At 43.9% G+C, this 21554-nt stretch overlaps 1 protein-coding gene across 2 annotated transcripts in view; it reads right to left on the bottom strand.

Annotated features, from left to right (window-relative positions):
- The window catches only part of LOC129822572 (LIM domain kinase 1-like), a 105221-nt gene that overhangs the window by 45559 nt on the left and 38108 nt on the right, over positions 1–21554 (bottom strand). Inside the window, exon 1 of one of the 2 annotated variants that reach the window (XM_055880908.1) lies at positions 15875–16034. The exons of the other annotated variant lie outside the window; for it this stretch is intronic. Within the exon in view, the coding sequence (XP_055736883.1) occupies positions 15875–15972 (98 nt within the window). The 5' untranslated portion in view covers positions 15973–16034. Of the gene's footprint in view, positions 1–15874; positions 16035–21554 lie in introns of those variants that run through there. 2 annotated transcript variants of the gene reach the window in all.

Raw genomic sequence — 21554 nt, 5'->3', positions numbered from 1 at the left:
GGGTTCCAAACACATAAAACACATGGAAACAACGTGTTGACTCCATTCCATTGATTCCATTCAAGCCATTACAATGAGCACGACTTCCTATAGCTCCTCCCACCAGCCTCCACTGACAAACACGGGCACACACATACACAGACACGCACGATACTGAACATACCAGATAGATGACACATCATTGATCTAGCTCAGGGTGGTAGTCAGCTTTCCACCTTTCTGCAACCATGAATCAAGATAAAACAAGTTCCAGAGGAAGTAGTTTAGTTGGCTATTCTAAACCACAACAAAACCACTTTAATAAAATAAAAAAAAGTTTACCTTTATTTAACTAGGCAAGTCAGTTAAGAACAAATGTTTATTTACAATGATGGCCTACCAGGGAACAGTGGGTTAACTGCCTTGTTCAGTGGCAGAGTGATAGGTTTTTACCTTGTCAGCTCGGGGATTCGATCCAGCAACCTTTCTGTTACTGGCCTAACGCTCTAAGCACTAAGCTACCTGCTGCCCCATTTCTGTTCTAGCCAGGCTCTATGTTGAAATAAGACAAACAAATGACATCAGCTCTCCTTCGCTGAGCTCTTGAAATGAGGACAGGAGTTTGAGACGGCTCTGTGCATTACCCTTTTCATAGAAATGAGCTGAGCCAAGTTGAGCTGAGCTATAGCCTACTGGGATGACCTATTTGCTGGCTGGGGCCATGCTGTATAGGACAAAGTGATAGTCTGAAAAGGTCATCTGTGTGAGACATCCATGACTAACCGAGTGTCTCCACTCCATTCCAGTGGACCATCGTCCATTAGCCCTCCTAGTCCTTCCTCTGCCAGACAGCCAGGGATCAATAGGAACATACCTGGGGGAGTCAGGGGGACTTTTGGTCATCAACCCCCATCTGCTACCTCTGCTGGGCTACAGAACATCCAGACCAGAGGCCTAGGAGGGAAAAGTGAATGGGGCAGTGGTGTAAGGGTATGGGGTGTAATATTAACAGATTAAGTTTAGGGGCCTGGCAACTGTTGGGAGGGACGCCTAGGGAGAGGGAAATGAGGATGAGGACATAGATAGAGGCTGATGGGGGTAAGTGAGTGGAACAGATTGAGCAGGCACTGGAGGAGAGGACAGGTCAATTCCCATGGGTTTCAGCAGTTATCAGACTTCTTTAAGTCAAGCCAGGACACACACGCATGCGCCCATGCAGAAACACACACATGTACACACACTAAACCTCCCTCTTTCTGATATGCGCATGTGCTCACATAGTGAACATCTCAGTGTAACGTTAAAAACAGAGCTCCCACTACTACACCCTGATCGTGCTGCATGCAGTATGCTGAGCATGTGGTGTGATGATAGGAGGCAGAAGAACTGGATCAAGGGTAGTCAGAGGACACAGACACACTACTCTACCTAGTCAGCAGTCTTGTCTTCCAACTACACCTCTCCCTCTGCAGAGTCATACCTGGGCCTGCTCTTTACACAGCAGGCATATCAGTCCACACAGGGCTTCAATGATCTCGAGCTAAATCCAAGCTGAAGTCACCTTATCAGGGAAGGGCATGTGGAGCTGAACTGTACTGTAACAGAATACCATATGACTATGACTAAACAGTTAGTTCTCCAAATATAGTCTTATGTTACCCACAGTAGCAGGCAATAGTAGTAGGATTACATGCGAGTGAAAGTGTGATGTGTTTGTGAGATACCCTTTGACAGGGTCTGTCTGGAGCGAACTTTGGTGGATTTGTGCCTGTGCCTGTGCCTATGTGTGTGTGTGTGTGTGTGTGTGTGTGTGTGTGTGTGTGTGTGTGTGTGTGTGTGTGCACATTCATGCCTGTGTATGTGTGTGTGTACCATGCATGCCTGTGCGTGTTTGCGTTACAGGGGGCACATAAGAGGATTAACATTTTGAAAGATTCAGAGGGAGACTCTCTTACCCATTGTACCAAATACCCCGCTGGATGACTAAGAGCTTGCCCTGAGTTCAGTACTACTACTTTCTATACACACACAAAACTGTTGCACTTGTACTGTACAGTAGCCTATATTGCCAGACAAATTAACTGACAAGAGTAACAACATAACACAAACACTATAGCATGCTACTCAGAGTCATGCCCCATATATCTACAGGATGAACATGAATCCCTGAACAGGACCAGTGGCCCACCATCCACCACAGAGAAAACACAATGGTAAATATAGATGTGATAATGTGAGATGACTAATGCAAAATGGTCTGTGGTGAAGACCAGAATGAGATTAAGGGCTACACGTCAGATACACATAACCAAAATACTCTGAGATCAAATGCTGATGTTAACCACAGGAATGGCTACAGAGAAAAGTGGGTACTGGATATGATACTGATGAACTACAAGGCAGACCTCATATCTATTCATATGAAATGGTCATGCCTTTTTCTTTTCCACGCAGCACATAGTAAGCTAAATGCAGAGCTCGCTGAAAGCATCGAGAGAGAAAAGAGATGAGAGAAAAAGAGCACACATAAGGATAGATCAAAGCAGGAGATGAGAGATGAGAGAAAAAGAGCACACATAAGGATAGAGCAAAGCAGGAGATGAGAGATGAGAGAAAAAGAGCACACATAAGGATAGAGCAAAGCAGGAGATGAGAGATGAGAGAAAAAGAGGTTTAGCTCTGCTGAAATAGATAGGAGAAGGAAAGGATATGCCGGGACAGAGGAGGCGCAATGCTTAAAGGAGGTAGAGAAAGAGGAAGGTAGAGTCAGGGTTTTTACTTGATGAGATGAGCTTTGGGTGACAAGTTCCTAGGGCTCTGTTATCAGGGCCGGGGGGAGAGAGGGAGAGAGAGAGGCAGTGAAAGGAGGGATGAGCTGAGGGAGGAGTGAAAGGATGGAAAGAGAAATAAACAAAAAGGCAAAAAAATGACTATTCCACAAGCGAACAGACAAGCAACTAGGAAAGATCCCAGGTTCTGAGATGTCAGACACCCAGCTGCAACTACCTAGGGGCCTAGAAACATCCAAAGAAGGGGGAGAGGAGAGGTGGAGGGAGTCACAAAATCTGGAGACCCCTCTCTAACACCTCTATTGCCAAATGGAATCAGCCAAAGTGCCTTGTAATAAAATTCCACTCCACTTCATTCTCCTTGACCCCCCCCCCCCCCCCCCCCCCCCAGCCCCAGGGAAACCCATGTCATATTAAATCACCACTCACATAGACAGGCCGAGACAGAAAGACTGGTCAAAACACTGTATTCATAGAGACAACTGTTCCACCAAAACACTGGATTCATAGAGAAAGTGAGAAGAAAATGCACTTTTCACATCATCCATTCACTTTAGATATACTGTATATATAAAAAAGATTGATATGTAAAACACACTGTGTAATCAACATAGTTCGTCAAATTTTTTGCCTGACTCTATGATCACAGTGATGCTTCTATGTGGAGATATTAGATTCAGAGATTATTTAATTAGCTTGATGTTTGTATACTGTAATTATCTTTGAACTGCCTGCTGTGTATCTTATTTACAGGGCCGGTTCTTGCCTTTTGGGGGCCCTAAGTGAGATTTGTCACCTCTGCAAAACATTTTAAAAGTACATTTTCCGCAATTTTACACGTTTTTCCATGGTGGAGAGAAAATGTAGCAATTTAATAAAATAATTTGGTGGCAAGAATTTGTATCAGTTTTAAACATCCACAAGAGCTGAAAGACAATGCCCATTCTTACCCATGATGTTGCACAACGATTTAAGTCAATAAGTCATTGTTTTAGTCAGAGTATATATTTGGGGTTGAAGTGGGAAATCCGAAGTGGTAACTTCAGAAATGTCCCATGCCAATGATGTTTCCTCTATGATATGTTGTGCTAATATCAGAAACACCTGCAAAGTCCTTCCTCTTCGTGAGTCGTGACTGAACTGAGCAATGTAATAGATCATATTTGGCTGAGTCAAACAGCTTTTCGCGGTAGATACCTGAGCCATGGAGCAAATTAAAATAGGTGGTGCAATGTTTTTGCACCTCCACTTTTTTACCAGCAAATCCTTAATCCATTGGATAATTTGTCAAGTTTCACAAAAATGTTTTGCTAGTCTGTATAAAAAAAAGATATGACTATTTTATAAATGTTAAAATTGTATATGATAAGATTGAATTGTAACCCCCGCTCCCCCCGTTGCCCCAAGATTAATGGTTTTGCCTACGCTCCACTGTTTCGATTGGTGCAGCTATTATCCAGACGCTCTTATGCATACATTTTCATACTCTTTTCGCACTGTTACAGTTAGGCTATCCATATTACCAGAGCTTCATCTTATTCTTTCTATTTCTATGGTGGACTCGTGGCCGCAATTTATGTAACGTGACAAAACTTTTGAGATAACAATAGATGGAATAGTCAAAGATACTGGTTTCCCCTATTCATCTGTGGCAAAGTTTTCCCTAAATGCTAATGACAAATCCAGCTCCAGAACCAGCCATAGCCTAGCCAGCTGGCAAATCTTTTGAATACAGTGTAGCAACAACAGATAACTTTAGCTAGCTAGATAAGATTAGCATGCTCGCTATCGACACTGACTGCTGTCAGTGCCCTACTTATTGTTATTTCTCCACTCCACCTGGAAATCACCACAACGTTCCCACCCCCAATTCATGAAAATGTATTAGCAACCTGAGCCATTCTTTGGAGGTGGAACCTAAACGAGAATTTCTGTTATAGGACAGGAATTTCCGTTGAAATAAGGGCCCTCTGGTGGGGGTCTTTAAAGCTAAATTCCCAAATCTAGACCTTTTGCCATGAGTTATGCCATGTTAATATCATATCTGAGTGAGAATGACTAACAAAATCAATTGGGGTCCCCTGGAGATCAGGGCCCTTGGGCACATGCCTTGCGTGCACCATCGGTGTTCGGCCATGATTACTACAAGATTAAACAGCTGACTAGACTAACTACCAATCTAAAAATGTACATGGTAAATTGTCAGCTAATTGAGTGACTGACATAACAAGATAAATATTGCAATGCGCAAACAATTTTGAAATGTGTTAATTACTTTATAATTGTTTTATTCACTTTTTATTTGTCTTTTATATATTATTACTATTAATATAAATATTTCCTTTATTACCCTCCAACCCCTCCCCCAATTGGAGAAAACTATTGAACAACAACACTTAGGCCTGTATTTCCAGCTTATACATACTATATACATTTTATGGACAGTCTATTTTACAATAGTTTTATTTGTTTTGTTTTTAATTCTTCCATCACCCTCAACCTCTCCCATATATTTATGATCTCCATCCCGTTTGATTTCTGATAGTGATGAGGGGTGGTCGTTTGACCGCAGACCCATTACAGACGCAGGCAATGAGGCAGTGAATGCTGAGATCCTGGTTGAAGACAGCAGAGGGGTATTTAGAGGGCAGGTTGGTCAGTAAGCTAAGGACCCTGGGACTAAACACCTCCCTCTGCAACTGGATCCTGGACTTCCTTACGGGCCGCCCCCAGGTGGTAAGGGTAGGTAACAACACATCTGCCACGCTGATCCTCAACACAGGGGCCCCTCAGGGGTGCGTGCTCAGCCCCATCCTGTACTGCCTGTTCACTCATGACTGCACCACCAGGCACGACTCCAACACCATCAGTTTGCCGATGACACAACAGTGGTAGGCCTGATCACCGACAACAACGAGACCGCCTATAGGGAGGAGGTCAGAGACCTGGCCGTGCAGTGCCAGGACAACAACCTCTCCCTCAACGTGATCAAGACAAAGGAGATGATTGTGGACTACAGGAAAGAGAGGACCTAGCACACCCCCATTCTCATCGACAGGGCTGTAGTGGAGCAGGTCCTTGGTGTCCACATCACCAACAAACTAACATGGTCAAAGCACACCAAGACAGTCATGCACACGACAAAACCTATTCCCCCTCAGAAGATTTGGCATGGGTCCTCAGATTTTCAAAAACTTCTACAGCTGCACCAACGAGGCATCCCGACTGGTTGCATCACTGCCTGGTATGGCAACTGCTTGGCCGCCGACCGCAAAGCACTACAGAGGGTAGTGCGTACGGCCCAGTATATCACTGGGGCCAAGCTTCCTGCCATCCAGGACCTCTACACCAGGCGGTGTCAGAGGAAGGCCCTGAAAATTGTTGAAGACTTCAGCCACCCTGGCCATGAACTGTTCTCTCTGCTACCACACGGCAAGCGGTACCGGAGCGCCAAGTCTAGGTCCAAGAGGCTTCTAAACAGCATCTACCACCAAGCCATAAGACTCCTGAATATCTAATCTCTATATATATATATGTTGGAGAGCATACTTAGCACAGAGCTTACTAACATTAGCAAATGGTTGGAGATAATAAGCTATCTCTGCACTTAGGGAAAACTGAAGCAATTATTTTTGGATCCAGACCTAAATTGTGTAGGTTGTCTGAAATCAGAGTGGAGTTAGGGGGTGAGGTGCTGACTACTAAAACCTCTGTTAGCTACTTGGGATGTATCCTTGATGGAAGCTTGGGAGGTGTGAGCATGGCCAATAAGGTGCTAGGGAAGGTTAATGCCAGGACTAAGTTTTTGGCTAGAAAGTCCAAGCTGCTTGATAAGGACTCCATGAAAGTGCTAGCTACTGCCCTCATTCAATGCCATTTTGACTATGCTAGTACTTCCTGGTTTGGGCGCTTATCTAAACTTATGAAGGGGAAGCTCCAGATATCTCAGAATAAGTTGATCAGGGTAGTATTGAAGGTGAGTCCACGTACTCACATAGGCAGGAGCTGTTTTCAGGAACTAAACTGTCTGCCTGTTGAGGATAGGGTGTCCCAGATTAGACTAGGTTTGGTTTACAGGAGTATTTATGGTCCTGTGCCCAGATATTTAAGTGATTACTTTCCTCGTGTTAGGGATGCACACAATCACAGCACCAGATCAGGTGTTGCTGATGTGTGCTTATACAGGTTCAGGAGTAATGCTGGGAAAGGTACTTTCTTGTATACTGGAGCCTCAGAATGGAAAGAGTTGCCTCTGCCCATAAAAACAAAGTAAAAATATGTTTGATGTCCTCTGTGCCCATATGAATAACCCCTATGATGTAACTGGAATGATGAGATCGATGTTCTTCTTCTCAGTTCTTGTTTTATTATTTCTCTGCCGTACTGTGTTCCATCTTGTCTCAAGAGGACCACAATGGAAATAAGTCCCAGACTTTATTGTGTGTTATCCTCAATGATTTTATTCATGTGCATGTCTGGTTTTTAAGTTTTATGTGTGCATATTTTTTTAAATGGTCGAATTAATAAACTAAACTAAATCAAATGGCTTCCCAGACTATTTGCATTGCCCCCCCCCTCGCTTTTACACAGCTGCTACTCTCTGTTGTTATCATCTATCATCACTCATCTATCATCACTTTAATAACTCTACCTACATGTACATATTACGTCAACTAACCGGTGCCCCCACACATTGACTCTGTACAGGTACCACCCTGTGTATAGTCTCACTATTGTTATTTTACTGCTGGTTTTTAATTACTTGTTACTTTTATGTCTTATTCTTACTCAAAATTATTTATTTGAAACTGTATTGTTGGTTAGGGGCCGGTAAGTAAGCATTTCACTGTAAGGTCTACACCTGTTGTATTCAGCGCATGTGACTAATACAATTTGATTTGATTATGCCTGGAGCCAGCCCTGTCTATTTACCATGTAAACCACTTGACTCAGATATCTGACCAAGATCAACTGCTGCCAGTGTTTTAAATGGGTATCAAAGCAAAAGATCAATGAATATAATAATTCGGTTTGTTTACTATAATAAAATGATGCCAATTTGACCTGTCACTACGGTAGGTCACTCTTTGAGTGTATCCTTGTGGGTACTTCCATTCAAAATCATATTTTCCCTAACCCGTAACCCTAACCTTATCCATAACCATAACCCTAAACCTAACTCTAACCCTAATTGTAACCCTAACGCTAAACCTAACCCCTAAGTTTAAAAGATTGTTTGTCCTCGTGGTAAATGTCCCATGAGGGAGAATTTTCAATGTTTTACTATCTTTGTGGGGACATTTCCGGTACCCACAAGGATAGTAACACAAGCCCACCCACAAAAGTTTCAGAATGAGTAGACACACAGATCTCTGTGGTTTCCCCAGTTCTCCAGGGGACAGACACATCTAGCTGGAAAGTTTCCCACACAGAACCACTCACTCCAACACCAACCTGCCATCTCAGCTGTGTAATGTGATGTATTGGTCACCCTCTAAACCAGTACCATAGTCTCTAGCTAAACAACAGCAATTCCTTAATTAAGCTGTGTTTCCTGTTTCTTGTATTACTGTTACTGCAGCAGTCAGATCACATAGAATGTGTTGACTCCATTGATACCCCTCACATCACTGAGTTGAACGGAGTATTGCTGGAGATTACATTTCAATACAAAAATGTATTCATAAAGATGAAAAGATACATCACAAGTCAACCGTGCAAACTATTGAATCGTCACCGTAACCCAAAAAGCATTGTCTGTTTAATAATCAGACTTTCTGGTGGGACTCTTCAAAATGTCAGTCTGGTCATCCTCTCTCTCTGTCTGGAAGATAGAGGTCATGGTATGACGTAGGCAGAGACACCTCTGAAGGAAGTGAGTCATGTCTACAGGAAGGACCCTCTGTACTGGGCAGGGGAGGAGAGGAAGAGAGGAGAGAACCTCCAACAAGGTGTTGAAAGATTTTAAGTTTGAAATATTTTTTACGATGTAGCATCACGAAAAACGCAAGAAATCATGTGCTATACATGTAGCCTCCCATCTGTCTCTCTCACTCTCAATTTGTTTTTAAATCAGTCGGCCGGACTAGTATCTAAAATATAATTTGTGTCTATATTACATACAGTGCTTGTTGTTCTTGTGAGTGGGTATTGCTGGTAAGACTGCAATCCACACCAAGCATGTGACTATGAGGAAATATGACCTATGTCTTACGAGAGGGGGGAAAGAAAAAGAGAGAGAGGAGAGAAAGAGAAAGATTGAGACAGAAAGAATGAGAGGGCATATGAAGAGGGCAGAGAGAGAGAGAGGGAGAGAGAAAGAGGGAGAGATAAAGAAGAGGTCAGAGGAGAAAGGCATAGAGAGAAGAAATAGAGAGCGAGAGAAAGAGCGAGAGAGATAAAGATATACAAAGAAAGAGCGAGAGAGAGATAAAGATATACAAAGAAAGAGCGAGAGAGAGATAGAGAAAGATATACAGAGAGAGAAAGAGAGAGCGTCAGAGTATGTAATGGAAAACAAGATGAGGAAACGACAGCGTCAGGGAGACCAGGGAGACCGCTCTCCTGTTCGCATCTTGTCAACAAGCCAGTGACGATCCCACTGGAAGGGAATACCGAGACAGGGATAGAGGGGGGAATTCCTGGCAGGAGGCCACATTTTCCTACAAATCTTCCTCAGTGGAACAAAATAAAATGTTACATTTCCCCAACCAGACAGGGAAAAGGGAATTCAGCAGATTACAGCAAGATTACAACCAGTTCTGCTAATAACATAATTTAAACAATATTTGCGCGCTGGGAATAGAGTAGATTCTACAGTGAGATGGTTAGGATGGATGTAAGGAATTCCCTACTACTAAGTAGTATAAGGATGTGTAGTGAGGTAAGGATGTGCATTATTGGTGCAGAAAGAGAGAGAGCAACCCACAAAATGAGACACATTTATCACGATCCCAACCAACTACCCCTCTCTGCACCCCTTTATTATCATTCCGATCTTTTTTATCATTCCTTCGTTGCTGTCTCCCCAGACCCCCAGCCCTTGATGTCACTCCCAAGAAAAAGCATGACCTCATTATCTTGGTGGCCCCTCCCCATTGGGTGTTTTCAAATCCTCCCAGGAAATCCCACAGCCAATCAGACGCAGGTCGAACCCCCTCCCCTCCCAATTGCAAGCTCAGTAAAGAGCCGGCATTAACCCCCTCAGTGCCAGGCTCAGCCATCCCTGTGTTTTTGTTGTCTGTAGATCTCAAGAACAACAAGAGCAGGGGAAAGCTAGTCTGTGTATTTTTAACACAGTAGCTGGTTGGCTGGGTTCAGTTCTAAGATGGCTGCTGAACGCTTTTGTCAATGGTGAACAGTTTTTGTTTTAGCACCGGCAGGCTATTGGTCTATTGAGCAGGGGCATGGCAGGTAACGGAGCTTTGTTGAGCCTTGTGGTGGCTGTAGGCTGGGGGGTGAATAGTGTAGATGGAGGCAGATTCCTTTGTGCTCGCTAAGCCCTGTCTCTGTCTGGCTTTCAGCACGGCTATCTATGCACATTCAGCACGGCTATCTATGCACATTCTGTCTGTCTGGGGCACACTGGACTGGAAAAAGAGAATGGCCGTTCATTCTCCAATATTCCATGACCACGGGAAAAACAAGACATGAGTGATGGAGACAATCAGGGGCCAACAACATTGGCTGTGGATCTGTCCTAGCATCAGTGAATAGTCACTGTTCAGAGGACCTCAATGCATAGAAGTTGTACAACTTTTTGTGTTATCCTCAAAGATTTCAAATACAGTGTATCCACTTGTGCAGCTAGAGTTGTGTTTTTAAATAGTCAAATAACATCTATTTATCTATTCAGTTCAGCATACAAACATGTTGAGTCCTTGATTTTGGACACTGTTGGACTGATATAACTGGTACAGTGAATGAAAAAGTGTAGGAGTGAAGTAGTGAATAAATTCTATAATATATATCCTTTGCAAATGTCATCGCCTCAGATTAACAATGGAACGTTGCAGTCGGTCTGCAAAAATACTTAATTAAACTGAACTTTGTGTCCTTGGTTCTGGAGACAGAACAGAGACAGTGTGTCAGTCACTGACCTCAGTCTAAAAATGGGGGGGAAATAAACCTGGCACCACATTTTCTCTATAATCTTTAAATCCACAAACCAGATGAGTTCTGAAGTCGATCATTTTATAAGGAGCTTTCGGGCGAGCTAGCCCTGAGCCATAGCCATTACCAGAGCCCTAAGAATACCCAACTGCAACTGCCAAACCTAGCCATTGTCCAACTAGATAAGAACTGTGTGGCAAGCTAGGCCTGAGCTAGGAGATAAGCCAAAAGCTAACCAAAGAATTCATTTGAAATTTGCTCTGGACTAATATAATATACAGTGGGGCAAAAAAGTATTTAGTCAGCCACCAATTGTGCAAGTTCTCCCACTTAAAAATATGAGAGAGGCCTGTAATTGTCATCATAGGTACACAAAGAAAATCTTTGGAGGGAGTTGAAAGTCCGTGTTGCCCAGCAACAGCCCCAAAACATCACTGCTCTAGAAGAGATCTGCATGGAGGAATGGGCCAAAATACCAGCAACAGTGTGTGAAAACCTTGTGAAGACTTACAGAAAACGTTTGACCTCTGTCATTGCCAACAAAGGGTATATAACAAAGTATTGAGATAAACTTTTGTTATTGACCAAATACTTATTTTCCACCATAATTTGCAAATAAATTCATAAAAAATCCTACAATGTGATTTTCTGGATTTTTTTTCTCATTTTGTCTGTCATAGTTGAAGTGTACATATGATGACAATTACAGGCCTCTCTCATCTTTTTAAGTGGGAGAACTTGCACAATTGCTGGCTGACTAAATACTTTTTTGCCCCACTGTATTTAGGTGAGCAAAGCCAGAGAAAGGAAACAGACGGTGTCACTGACCCCTACAAGCTCCTCAAGGACAAATAGAGTAACGGCAGAGGAGAGAAAGAGTGATGGAATGATGGACGATAAATTTGAGGAGGAAAGAAAATGTTGATAGAGTGATGGAGGATGAAGAGGAAGAAAGGAAGGAGGGAGGAGAAAAGAGAAGCACCCAGTGTCCCACCTTTAAGAGTCATTCCCCTTCCTCCTTTACTCGATATCTCTCCACATAGTTCTGTCATACTATCCAGGTCTGTGCCCAAACAGTTCGAGCTTCTACTTTTAAAAATCCACCTTTCCTGAAATAAGTCTCTCACTGTTGCCGCTTGTTATTGACCCCCCTCAGCCTCCAGCTGAGCCCTGGAACCATATGTGATTTTATTGCCCCCCATCTATTTTCAGAGTTCGTACTGTTCAGGTGACCTAAACTGGGATAAGCTTAACACCCCGGCCATCCTACAATCTAAGCTAGATGCCCTCAATCTCACACAAATTATCAAGTAACCTACCAGGTACAACCCTAAATCCGTAAACATGGGCACCCTCATAGATATCATCCTGACCAACTTGCCCTCTAAATACACCTCTGCTGTCTTCAACCAGGATCTCAGCGATCACTGCCTCATTGTATGCGTCCGTAATGGGTTTGCGATCAAACGACCACCCCTCATCACTGTCAAACGCTCCCTAAAACACTTCAGCGAGCAGGCCTTTCTAATCGACCTGGCCCGGGTATCCTGGAAGGATATTGATCTCATTCCGTCAGTAGAGGATGCCTGGTTGTTCTTTAAAAGTGCTTTCCTCACCATCTTAAATAAGCATGCCCCATTCAAAAAATGTAGAACTAAGAACAGATATAGCCCTTGGTTCACTCCAGACTTGACTTCCCTTGACCAGCACAAAAACATCCTGTGGTGTACTGCATTAGCATCAAATAGCCTCCACGATATGCAACTTTTCAGGGAAGTCAGGAACCAATATACACAGTCATTTAGGAAAGCAAAGGCTAGCTTTTTCAAACAGAAATTTGCACCCTGTAGCACTTAATTCCACTAAGTTTTGGGACACTGTAAAGTCCATGGAGAATAAGAGCACCCCCTCCCAGCTGCCCACTGCACTGAGGCTAGGAAACACTGTCACCACCGATAAATCTATGATAATCGAGAATTTCAATAAGCATTTTTCTACGGCTGGCCATGCTTTCCACCTGGCTACCCCTACCCCGGCCAACAGCTCTGCACCCCCCGCAGTGAATTGCCCAAGCCCCCCCCTGCTTCTCCTTCACCTAAATCCAGATAGCTTATGTTCTGAAAGAGCTGCAAAATCTGGACCCCTACAAATCAGCTGGACTAGACAATCTGGATCCTCTCTAAAATTATCCGCCAAAATTGTTGCAACCCCTTTACTAGTCTGTTCAACCTCTCTTTCATATCGTCTGAGATCCCTAAAGATTGCAAAGCTGCTGCGGTCATCCGTCTCTTCAAAGGGGGAGACACTCTAGACCCAAACTGTTACAGACCTATATCCATCCTGCCCTGCCTTTCTAAAGTCTTGGAAAGCCAAGTTAACAAACAGATCCCACTGTACCTTCTCCACTATGCAATCGGGTTTCCGAGCTGGTCATGGGTGCACCTCAGCCACGCTCAAGGTCCTAAACGATATCATAACCTCCATCGATAAGAGACAGTACTGTGCAGTCGTCTTCATCGGCCTAGCCTTTTTACTCAGTCAATCAACACATTCTTATCGGCAGACTCAATAGCCTTGGTTTCTCAAATGACTGCCTCGCCTGGTTCACCAACTACTTCTCAGATAGAGTTCAGTGTGTCATATCGGAGGGCCTGTTGTCCGGACCTCTGGCAGTCTCTATTTCGCAACAAAGCATCCTTCACTCATGCTGCTTAACACAACCTCGTAAAACTGACTATCCTACTGATCCTTGACTTCGGCGATGTCATTTACAAAATAGCCTCCAATACTCTACTCAGCCAATTGGATGTAGTCTATCACAGTGCCATCTGTTTTGTCACCAAAGCCCCATACACTACCCATCACTGTGACCTGTATGCTCTCGTTGGCTGGCCCTCGCTACATATTCGTCGCCAAACCCACTGGCTCCAGGTCATCTATAAGTCTTTGCTCGGTAAAGCCCCACCTTATCTCAGCTCACTGGTCACCATAGCAACACCCACCCATAGCAGGCGCTCCAGCAGGTATATTTCACTGGTCATCCCCAAATCCAAAACCTCATTTGGCCTCCTTTCCTTCCAGTTCTCTGCAGCCAATGACTGGAACGAATTGCAAAATCCCTGAAGCTGGAGACTTATATCTCCCTCACTAACTTTAAGCATCAGCTGTCAGAGCAGCTTACCGATCACTGTACCTGAACACAGCCCATCTGTAAATAGCCCACCCAACTCCCTCATCCCCATATATATTTTTTTTTGTTGCTCTTTTGCACCCCAGTATCTCTACTTGCACATCATCATCTGCACATCTATCACTCCAGTGTCAATGTCAAATTGTAATTATTTCGCCTCTATGGCCTATTTATTGCCTTACCTCCCTACTCTTCTACATTTGCACACACTGTACATATATTATTCTATTGTGTTATTGACTGTACGTTTGTTGATGTGTAACTGTGTTGTTGTTTTTGTCGCACTGCTTTGCTTTATCTTGGCCAGGTCGCAGTTGTAAATGAGAACTAGTTCTCAACTGGCCTACCTGGTTAAATGAAGGTGATTTTTTTTTTTATACATTTTTTGAAGGGGTTATTGTACTGTACGTGTACATTTTATGATCTGATCAGGTTTAAGCTCCTAATCTGAGTATTCATGTCTACTTCAAAAGGAATGCACCTGTTGGATTAGTGTATGATGTGATTCAAATGAGGAAGCTCCTGCATACAGCTTGCAAATGATCACCGTTATGAACATTACTACCACAACTAACTTAGCCTACCACAGTAACACATAAAAGGAAAACTCCACCAAAAAACTATCTTTTGGTATTTGTTTCATTATTCCATTGTTGATATAGTCCCAAAATGTTTTGCATGTCAGCAATCAAGTTTTCAAGATATATAACTTTCAAAATACAGAAATCTGGCTGGTATTATTAATTTTGCATCATATGATGAGAAAGTGACAACGCTAAAGAGTGTTTACACAACATGTGTGAAAATGTGTGAAAACATGAAGAATAACTCATAAACTACAGTTCACCATAGTATTCTCCAAAATCCATGGAAGACAACACACCCATTCACAGCTTTGTGATTATAGGACCCACTATTTATAAATGATGAACAATTTCCCCTAAGATGGTCTGGCTGTCGCTGGATAACATGCTTACAGTATCTGACTACTCACACAAGGCACGCACACGCACACACACAAGCTGGAGTCAGTGAACACAGGAAAGCTTCTCTACATCCCTAATCTAGTTTATTCATACTGTGGTGTACTCTCTGGGCCTGACACACTGCAAACAGCTGAGAGGCTGGGAAATCATGCTTAGGGTGGACAGGGAGTTATGATCAAAGTCAGACATGGGGAGTTAGAGAGACACAGGCAGAGTGAGGGAGAGTCAGTACTGTGACAGCCTGAATACAGTCAACATGTGTACTAGACTCAACAATGTACACTTCTGCACACTGGCTGAGGGGTAGACAAACAAACAGAGATTGTAAACACATACTGTCACATAAAGGAACACACAGTAGAGACATGGTCTAAGTTCATAAACACATAGCCTAACAAGCATTTATCAAATTCATTCTGGAATAAGCCATCTGTAATATTTCTGGTCACGAAAGTGAGAAAAGCAGACATGAAAACAAGGTTTAAAAATAAGGAAGTGAAACTTGTAACGGGCCAAACATATTTCACAGACCCACCCAAACCACCCTTCTGTCAAGTCTGCGATGCTAACAACATGCTATCTGCTATCACTTCTCCATCAGTAAGCAAATGCATCCAACTCTATTCGAGTGAAAGGTATTCATGACTAAACTGTGAGTTGTTTCAATAAAAAAAATGTAGAAATTCAGAAAAATTGTTCAGAAACTACAACCAATTGGAACCAAGTACCCCAATGAGTCCACTACAGACCACACAAATCTGCACCATATAACTTCCCATCCTAGCCTTTATGTACATCCATCCAACAAAAGGACTTACTTCTTGCCCTTAATGCGATTCCTGTATCGCTGGTCCCTTCGTGACATGTCTCCCTTCAGAGACAAGGCCTTGCTATGACAGTCAGGAAACAGGCTCATCTTAACAGCAGCGTATTGACTAGATAGGCTATAGCGTAAAGAGGAAACCTGCCATTACTAAACCACACCACCACACAGCAGCACTGTCACAACCATGAATACCTTTCTCTCTCTCTCTCTCTCTCTCACGCAGCAGCTGCATTCTGGGGCCTCTTTTTTCTTTTTTAGTCACGTGTTTCCTGTCCCTGCCCTCTCTCTCCCAGCTTCCGTTGGGAGTGTTGGTGACCCTGTGACATCATAGCCTTTCCCATCCCCCCTCCTCCTGTCTGACCTCCCTTCATCCCTCTGTCTGCCCCTCAAATACAACTGGCTTCTCAGTCAGTTAGCTACAACCAGCTCCTCATATTCAGCCACAGTGGGATAGCCAATACTACTCAATAAAGGGTCCCCCATCTCCCTAACTCATTCTACTCATTTCCATCTCATATTCCTCAAAGATGCCATAGGCAGGCAGAAAGGTCATTTTCCAATCGATTAAAACCCTTCAAACACACTCCCTTTTCAGTTTACCAACCTTTTCCTGCGACTCCGGTATCCCATTTTGGATGGAGGAGAGACAGAAGCCCCTCAGCGAATCAGGTGAGGGTTTAGAGGGAGATAACATTTCCTTTAGCCAATTAAGATGATACTTGAAGAGGAGTCTGTGTCCTAATAGGAATCCTAACAACTCAGGTGATCTTTACAAAGGAAATGGTGTCTCTTTGTTAAGAGCCTCTGTGGACAACCTTGTAGCTACCGCAGCACTGAGAGATAGTGATATAGGCAGGACACAGAACAGTCCTATCAGGATGCGCATACTGTTCTAGCACTGCTCCCTTCAGGTTTCAAGGTTATGTGTCACGCTTCTCAGTTCCTTACTGATCCCCCTGCAAAAAGTCTCCACTTTTAAAACACAAATGTTTCACATCAGCGGCATGGTCAGGAGGGAGAGAGCCTAACAAATTTAAAATGAAGCGATTGGGTGACGTAAATAGTTGCCACAGAGCCATACATTACAGTTACAGTATACAATATTATATCATACATCATTATGTAGTTAAGAATTTAATCTGCTGTGCTATCCATCAGTTCTGATTTACAACAGATCATGTCACATGAGTCCCATTATAAACTGGATGGTTTGAGATCTTAATGCTGATTGGCTGACAGTCGTGGCATATCAGACCGTATACCACATGTATGACAAAACACTTATTTTTACGGCTGTAATGACATTGGTAAACAGTTTATAATAGCAATAACGCACCTCGGGGTTTGTGGTATATGGCCAATATACCACGGCTAAGGGCTGTGTCCAGGCACTCTGCATTGCGTCGTGCTTAAGAACCATATACCACACCCCCTCTGGCCTTATTGCTTAATTATTCTACATCAGTAATATGGGAAATAACACACTGATATCTAAGGCCATGCAGCAAACAGCTTTAATCCTCGTTCTAGAGAGAACACTTGTCTCTAAACCCCCTGCTGGCATACTCCACCCCCCGTCACTAGGCACTTGTCAGACTGCAGGCATCAGGCAGAAGTGTTGACTCACTGTGGCTCTTTAACAGAATTATAGTCCAACAGCATCACGCAGTGCACGGTTTGATTCTCTTACAGAGGAACATTTCTAGTGTTTTCTCTCTCTCCCCCTCTCTGAAAGACACTCTCTAACCTTCTCTCCTCTCTCTCCCCCTCCTCTCCTCTCCTTAATCACTTCATGGCCTTGAGAAGCTGCGAGCAAAGCGCAAAGTTGATAACAAGAGAATAAAGCTATTGTAATCTAATGCTATGCTAGTAAGGCTATGTGATGTTAGCTTTCAAGCATTTCAGCTTGAATGAGTAAAGCTTTAATTTTCACCTTTTACAGTGTGTCACTTTCACAGAGATGTCAAAGTCTTTTAAGGTGAGTCTAGCTGTTATAAATTGTTGTAATTGTAAATATTGTAATTATTTTGCCACTATGGCCTATGTCTTGCCTTACCTCCCGAATCTTACTACATTTGCACACACTATAAAGATTTTTCTATTGTGTTATTGACTTGTTTATCCCATGTGTAACTCTGTGTTGTTTGTGTCACACTGCTTTGCTTTATCTTGGCCAGGTAGCAGTTGTAAATGAGAACTTGTTCTCAACTGGTCTACCTGGTTAAATAAAGGAAAGTGGAAGGACAGCGACGACGCAGGGGGCCGCGGCCACAGAAACTCCAAGATTTTTTTGGGGTGGGCACATGGAGTGGTTGGCGGAGCAAAGGAGAGTGGAAGAGCGGGTCATCAGTCCGGTGCCATCTGTGTCAGCTCAGAGAGATGAGAGAAATGTTATGTAGGTGTGTTCTGCACGCCATCCGACCTGAAGTGCGTGTCACCAGTCCGGTGCCAACTGTGTCAGCTCCACGCACCAGGCCTCTAGTGCGCCTCCCCAGTCCGGTACATCCTGTGCCAGCTCCCCGCACTCTCCCTAAAGTGTGTGTCACCAGTCTTGTGCCACCTGTGCCAGCTCCACGCACCAGGCCTCCAGTGCGTGTCCTCAGCCCGGTACTTCCGGTGCCAGCTCCAAGGCCGGAGTCTTCCTCTGTGCCGGTGCCCAGTCCAGGCACGGTGTACAGTCCAGCTCCAAGGCTGGAGCCTTCCTCTGCGCCGGTGTCCAGTCCAGGCACGGTGTCCAGTCCAGCTCCAAGGCCGGAGCCTTCCTCTGCGCCAGTACCCAGTCCAGGCACGGCGTTCAGCCCGGTGCCATGGTCGGATCCGGGGTCTGGCGGGGGGCTACGACCCGCACCGGAGCCACCACCGACACTAGTCGGAGAGCCCTTGGTTCTCTATGGTGTAGTAGGTCAGGGCGTGACTAGGGGGGTGTTCTATCTCAATATTTCTATGTTGGTGTTTTGTATGGTTCCCAATTAGAGGCAGCTGGTAATCGTTGCCTCTAATTGGGGATCATATTTAGGTAGCCATTTTTCCCACCTGTGTTTGTGGGATATTGTTTTGTGTTTGTGCATGTGCACCACTACTTTCACGTTTCGTTATTGGTTTATTGTTTTTTGTTTAAAGTATCACCGTAATAAAGATGTGGAACTTCAATCACGCTGCGCCTTGGTCCGCTAATTACAACGATCGTGACATATATACAGGGAGTACCGGTACAGAGTCAATGTGCAGGGGCACCAGTTAGTTGAGGTAATTTGTACATGTAGGTAGAGTTATTAAAGGGAAAGGGGGATACCGCGTCAGATGTACAACTGAATGCATTCAACTGAAATGTGTCTTCTGCATTTATAACAAGGCAGATTTGTAACGGCAGTCTACTTCGTCCTCCTCCTCTGACGAGGAGAGGCGAGAAGGATCAGAGGACCAATGTGCAGCGTGGTAATTTGACATAATGAATTTAATGGACAAAACAAAAACACTATACAAAATAACAAAAGAACATACCGTCACAGTCCTAGCTGGTGCAGAACACAAACACAGAGACAGGAAACAACCACCCACAATCCCCAACACAAAACAAGCCACCTATATATGATTCTCAATCAGGGACAACGATTGACAGCTGTCTCTGATTGAGAACCATATCAGGCTGAACATAGAAACAGACGAACTAGACACACAACATAGAATTCCCACCCAGCTCACGTCCTGACCAACACTAAACAAGCAAAACACATAAGAACTCTGGTCAGGACGTTACAAGATTAGCAGTCGCGAAAGCCAACATCACCCACGACAGAGAACATTTGATTGTCAAGGGCAATGAATTCCATTATCGGAAGGTTTCGCTGGAAGGAGGTCGGGGTGTCTTGAGAGGATCCGGCGACGAGTGTCTAATCTGCCTTTGCTCATCGACGGGGCTGTAGTGGAGCAGGTTGAGAGCTTCAAGTTCCTTGGTGTCCACATCACCAACAAACTGGACTGTCCAAACAAACCAAGACAGTCGTGAAGAGGGCACGACAAAGCCTTTTCCCCCTCAGGAAACTAAAAAGATTTGCCATGGGTCATCAGATCCTCAAAAGGTTCTACAGCTGCACCATCGAGAGCATCCTGACTGGTTGCATCACTGCCTGGTACGGCAACTGCTCGGCCTCCGACCACAAGGCACTACAGAAGGTAGTACGTATGGCCCAGTACATCACTGGGGCTAAGCTGCCTGCCATCCAGGACCTCTATACCAGGCTGTGTCAGAGGACGGCCCTAAAAATTGTAAAAGACCCCAGCCACCCCAGTCATAGATTGTTCTCTCTACTACCGCATGGCAAGCGGTACCGGAGCGCCAAGTCTAGGGCCAAAAGGCTTCTCAACAGCTTTTGCCCCCAAGCCATAAGACTCCTGAAGAGGTAATCAAATGGCTACCTGGACTATCTGCATTGTGTTCACCACCACTTTGTGCCCCGCCGCCAACCCCTCTTTTACGCTACTGCTACTCTGTTTGTCAGATATGTATAGTCACTTTAACCATACCTACATGTACATACTACCTCAATTAGCCCGACTAACTGGTGCCAGTATATAGACTCGCTACTGTTTTAGCCTCGCTAATGTATATAGCCTCGCTACTGTTATTTTTCACTGTCTTATACTATTGTTTTTTATTTCTTTACTTATCTATTGTGAACCTAATACCTATTTTTTTTAATAAAAATTGCACTGTTGTTTAGGGCCTGTAAGTAAGCATTTCACTGTAAGGTCTACACCTGTTGTATTCGGCGCATGTGAAAGAAATAGGTTTTGATTATGTTTTACTGGTAATGGCGACATATGTAAATGCCAACAAAATAACTTTTTGGTCAGTGTGGTGTGTGTGTGTGTGTGTGTAACCTTTAGGCAAGTCAATTAATAACAAATTCTTATTTGCAATGACGGCCAAACCCGGACGACGGTAGGCGAATTGTGCGCCGCCCTATGGGACTCACAGCTGGATGTGATACAGCCTGGATTCGAACCAGGAACTGTAGTGATGCCTCTTGCACTGAGATGCAGTGCCTTAGACCACTGCGTCCATGTGTGTGTGTTAACTATTTAACTAGAATTCTTAAAAGGCCGCTAAAATTTTAAATATCGGTTATCGGTATCGTTTTTTTTGGCAAAGAAAATGTTAAATATTGGATATTGGTATTGGCCTAAAATGTCATATCGGTGCATCACTAGTTAAGAGCCCATAAAACGGCAGCCATCCCCTCTGGCGCCATCTTAAGAGGTCTTTTAAGATGAGTCCTCTGTTACACTGTAACAGTCCTTCTAGCTGTGTTGTCCCTGCTGCAGATGTGAATCAGGGTGTAGCCAGACGAGAGAAAGAGAGAAACACAGAGAGAGAGATAGATAGAGAAAGACAAAAAGAGAAAAAGAGAGAGAGACAGAGAAATAAGAAGAGAAAGACAGAAAGAGAAAAAGAGAGAAAGAGAGACAGAGAAACAAGAAGCAGAGAAAGAGAGATAGAGAAACAGAGACAGAGCGAGAAAGAGAGAGGAATGTGCCTTAAGAATCCCTTACCAACATGAGACAGCAGAGTGGAAAGGCTCTGGGGGCTTTGTGTTGCACATCCTTGAGAAATGTGCTTCTTTCAGCCTCGAGGTGTGTGTGTACAGGAGTGTTTTAGTGTGTGTGTGTGT

Source organism: Salvelinus fontinalis, chromosome 24 (genome assembly GCF_029448725.1).
Source record: "Salvelinus fontinalis isolate EN_2023a chromosome 24, ASM2944872v1, whole genome shotgun sequence".
NCBI classification, from domain to species: Eukaryota; Metazoa; Chordata; class Actinopteri; order Salmoniformes; family Salmonidae; genus Salvelinus; species Salvelinus fontinalis.
The sequence above is the reverse complement of the archived record's forward strand: the minus strand, read 5'-3'. Positions and strand labels throughout refer to the sequence as shown.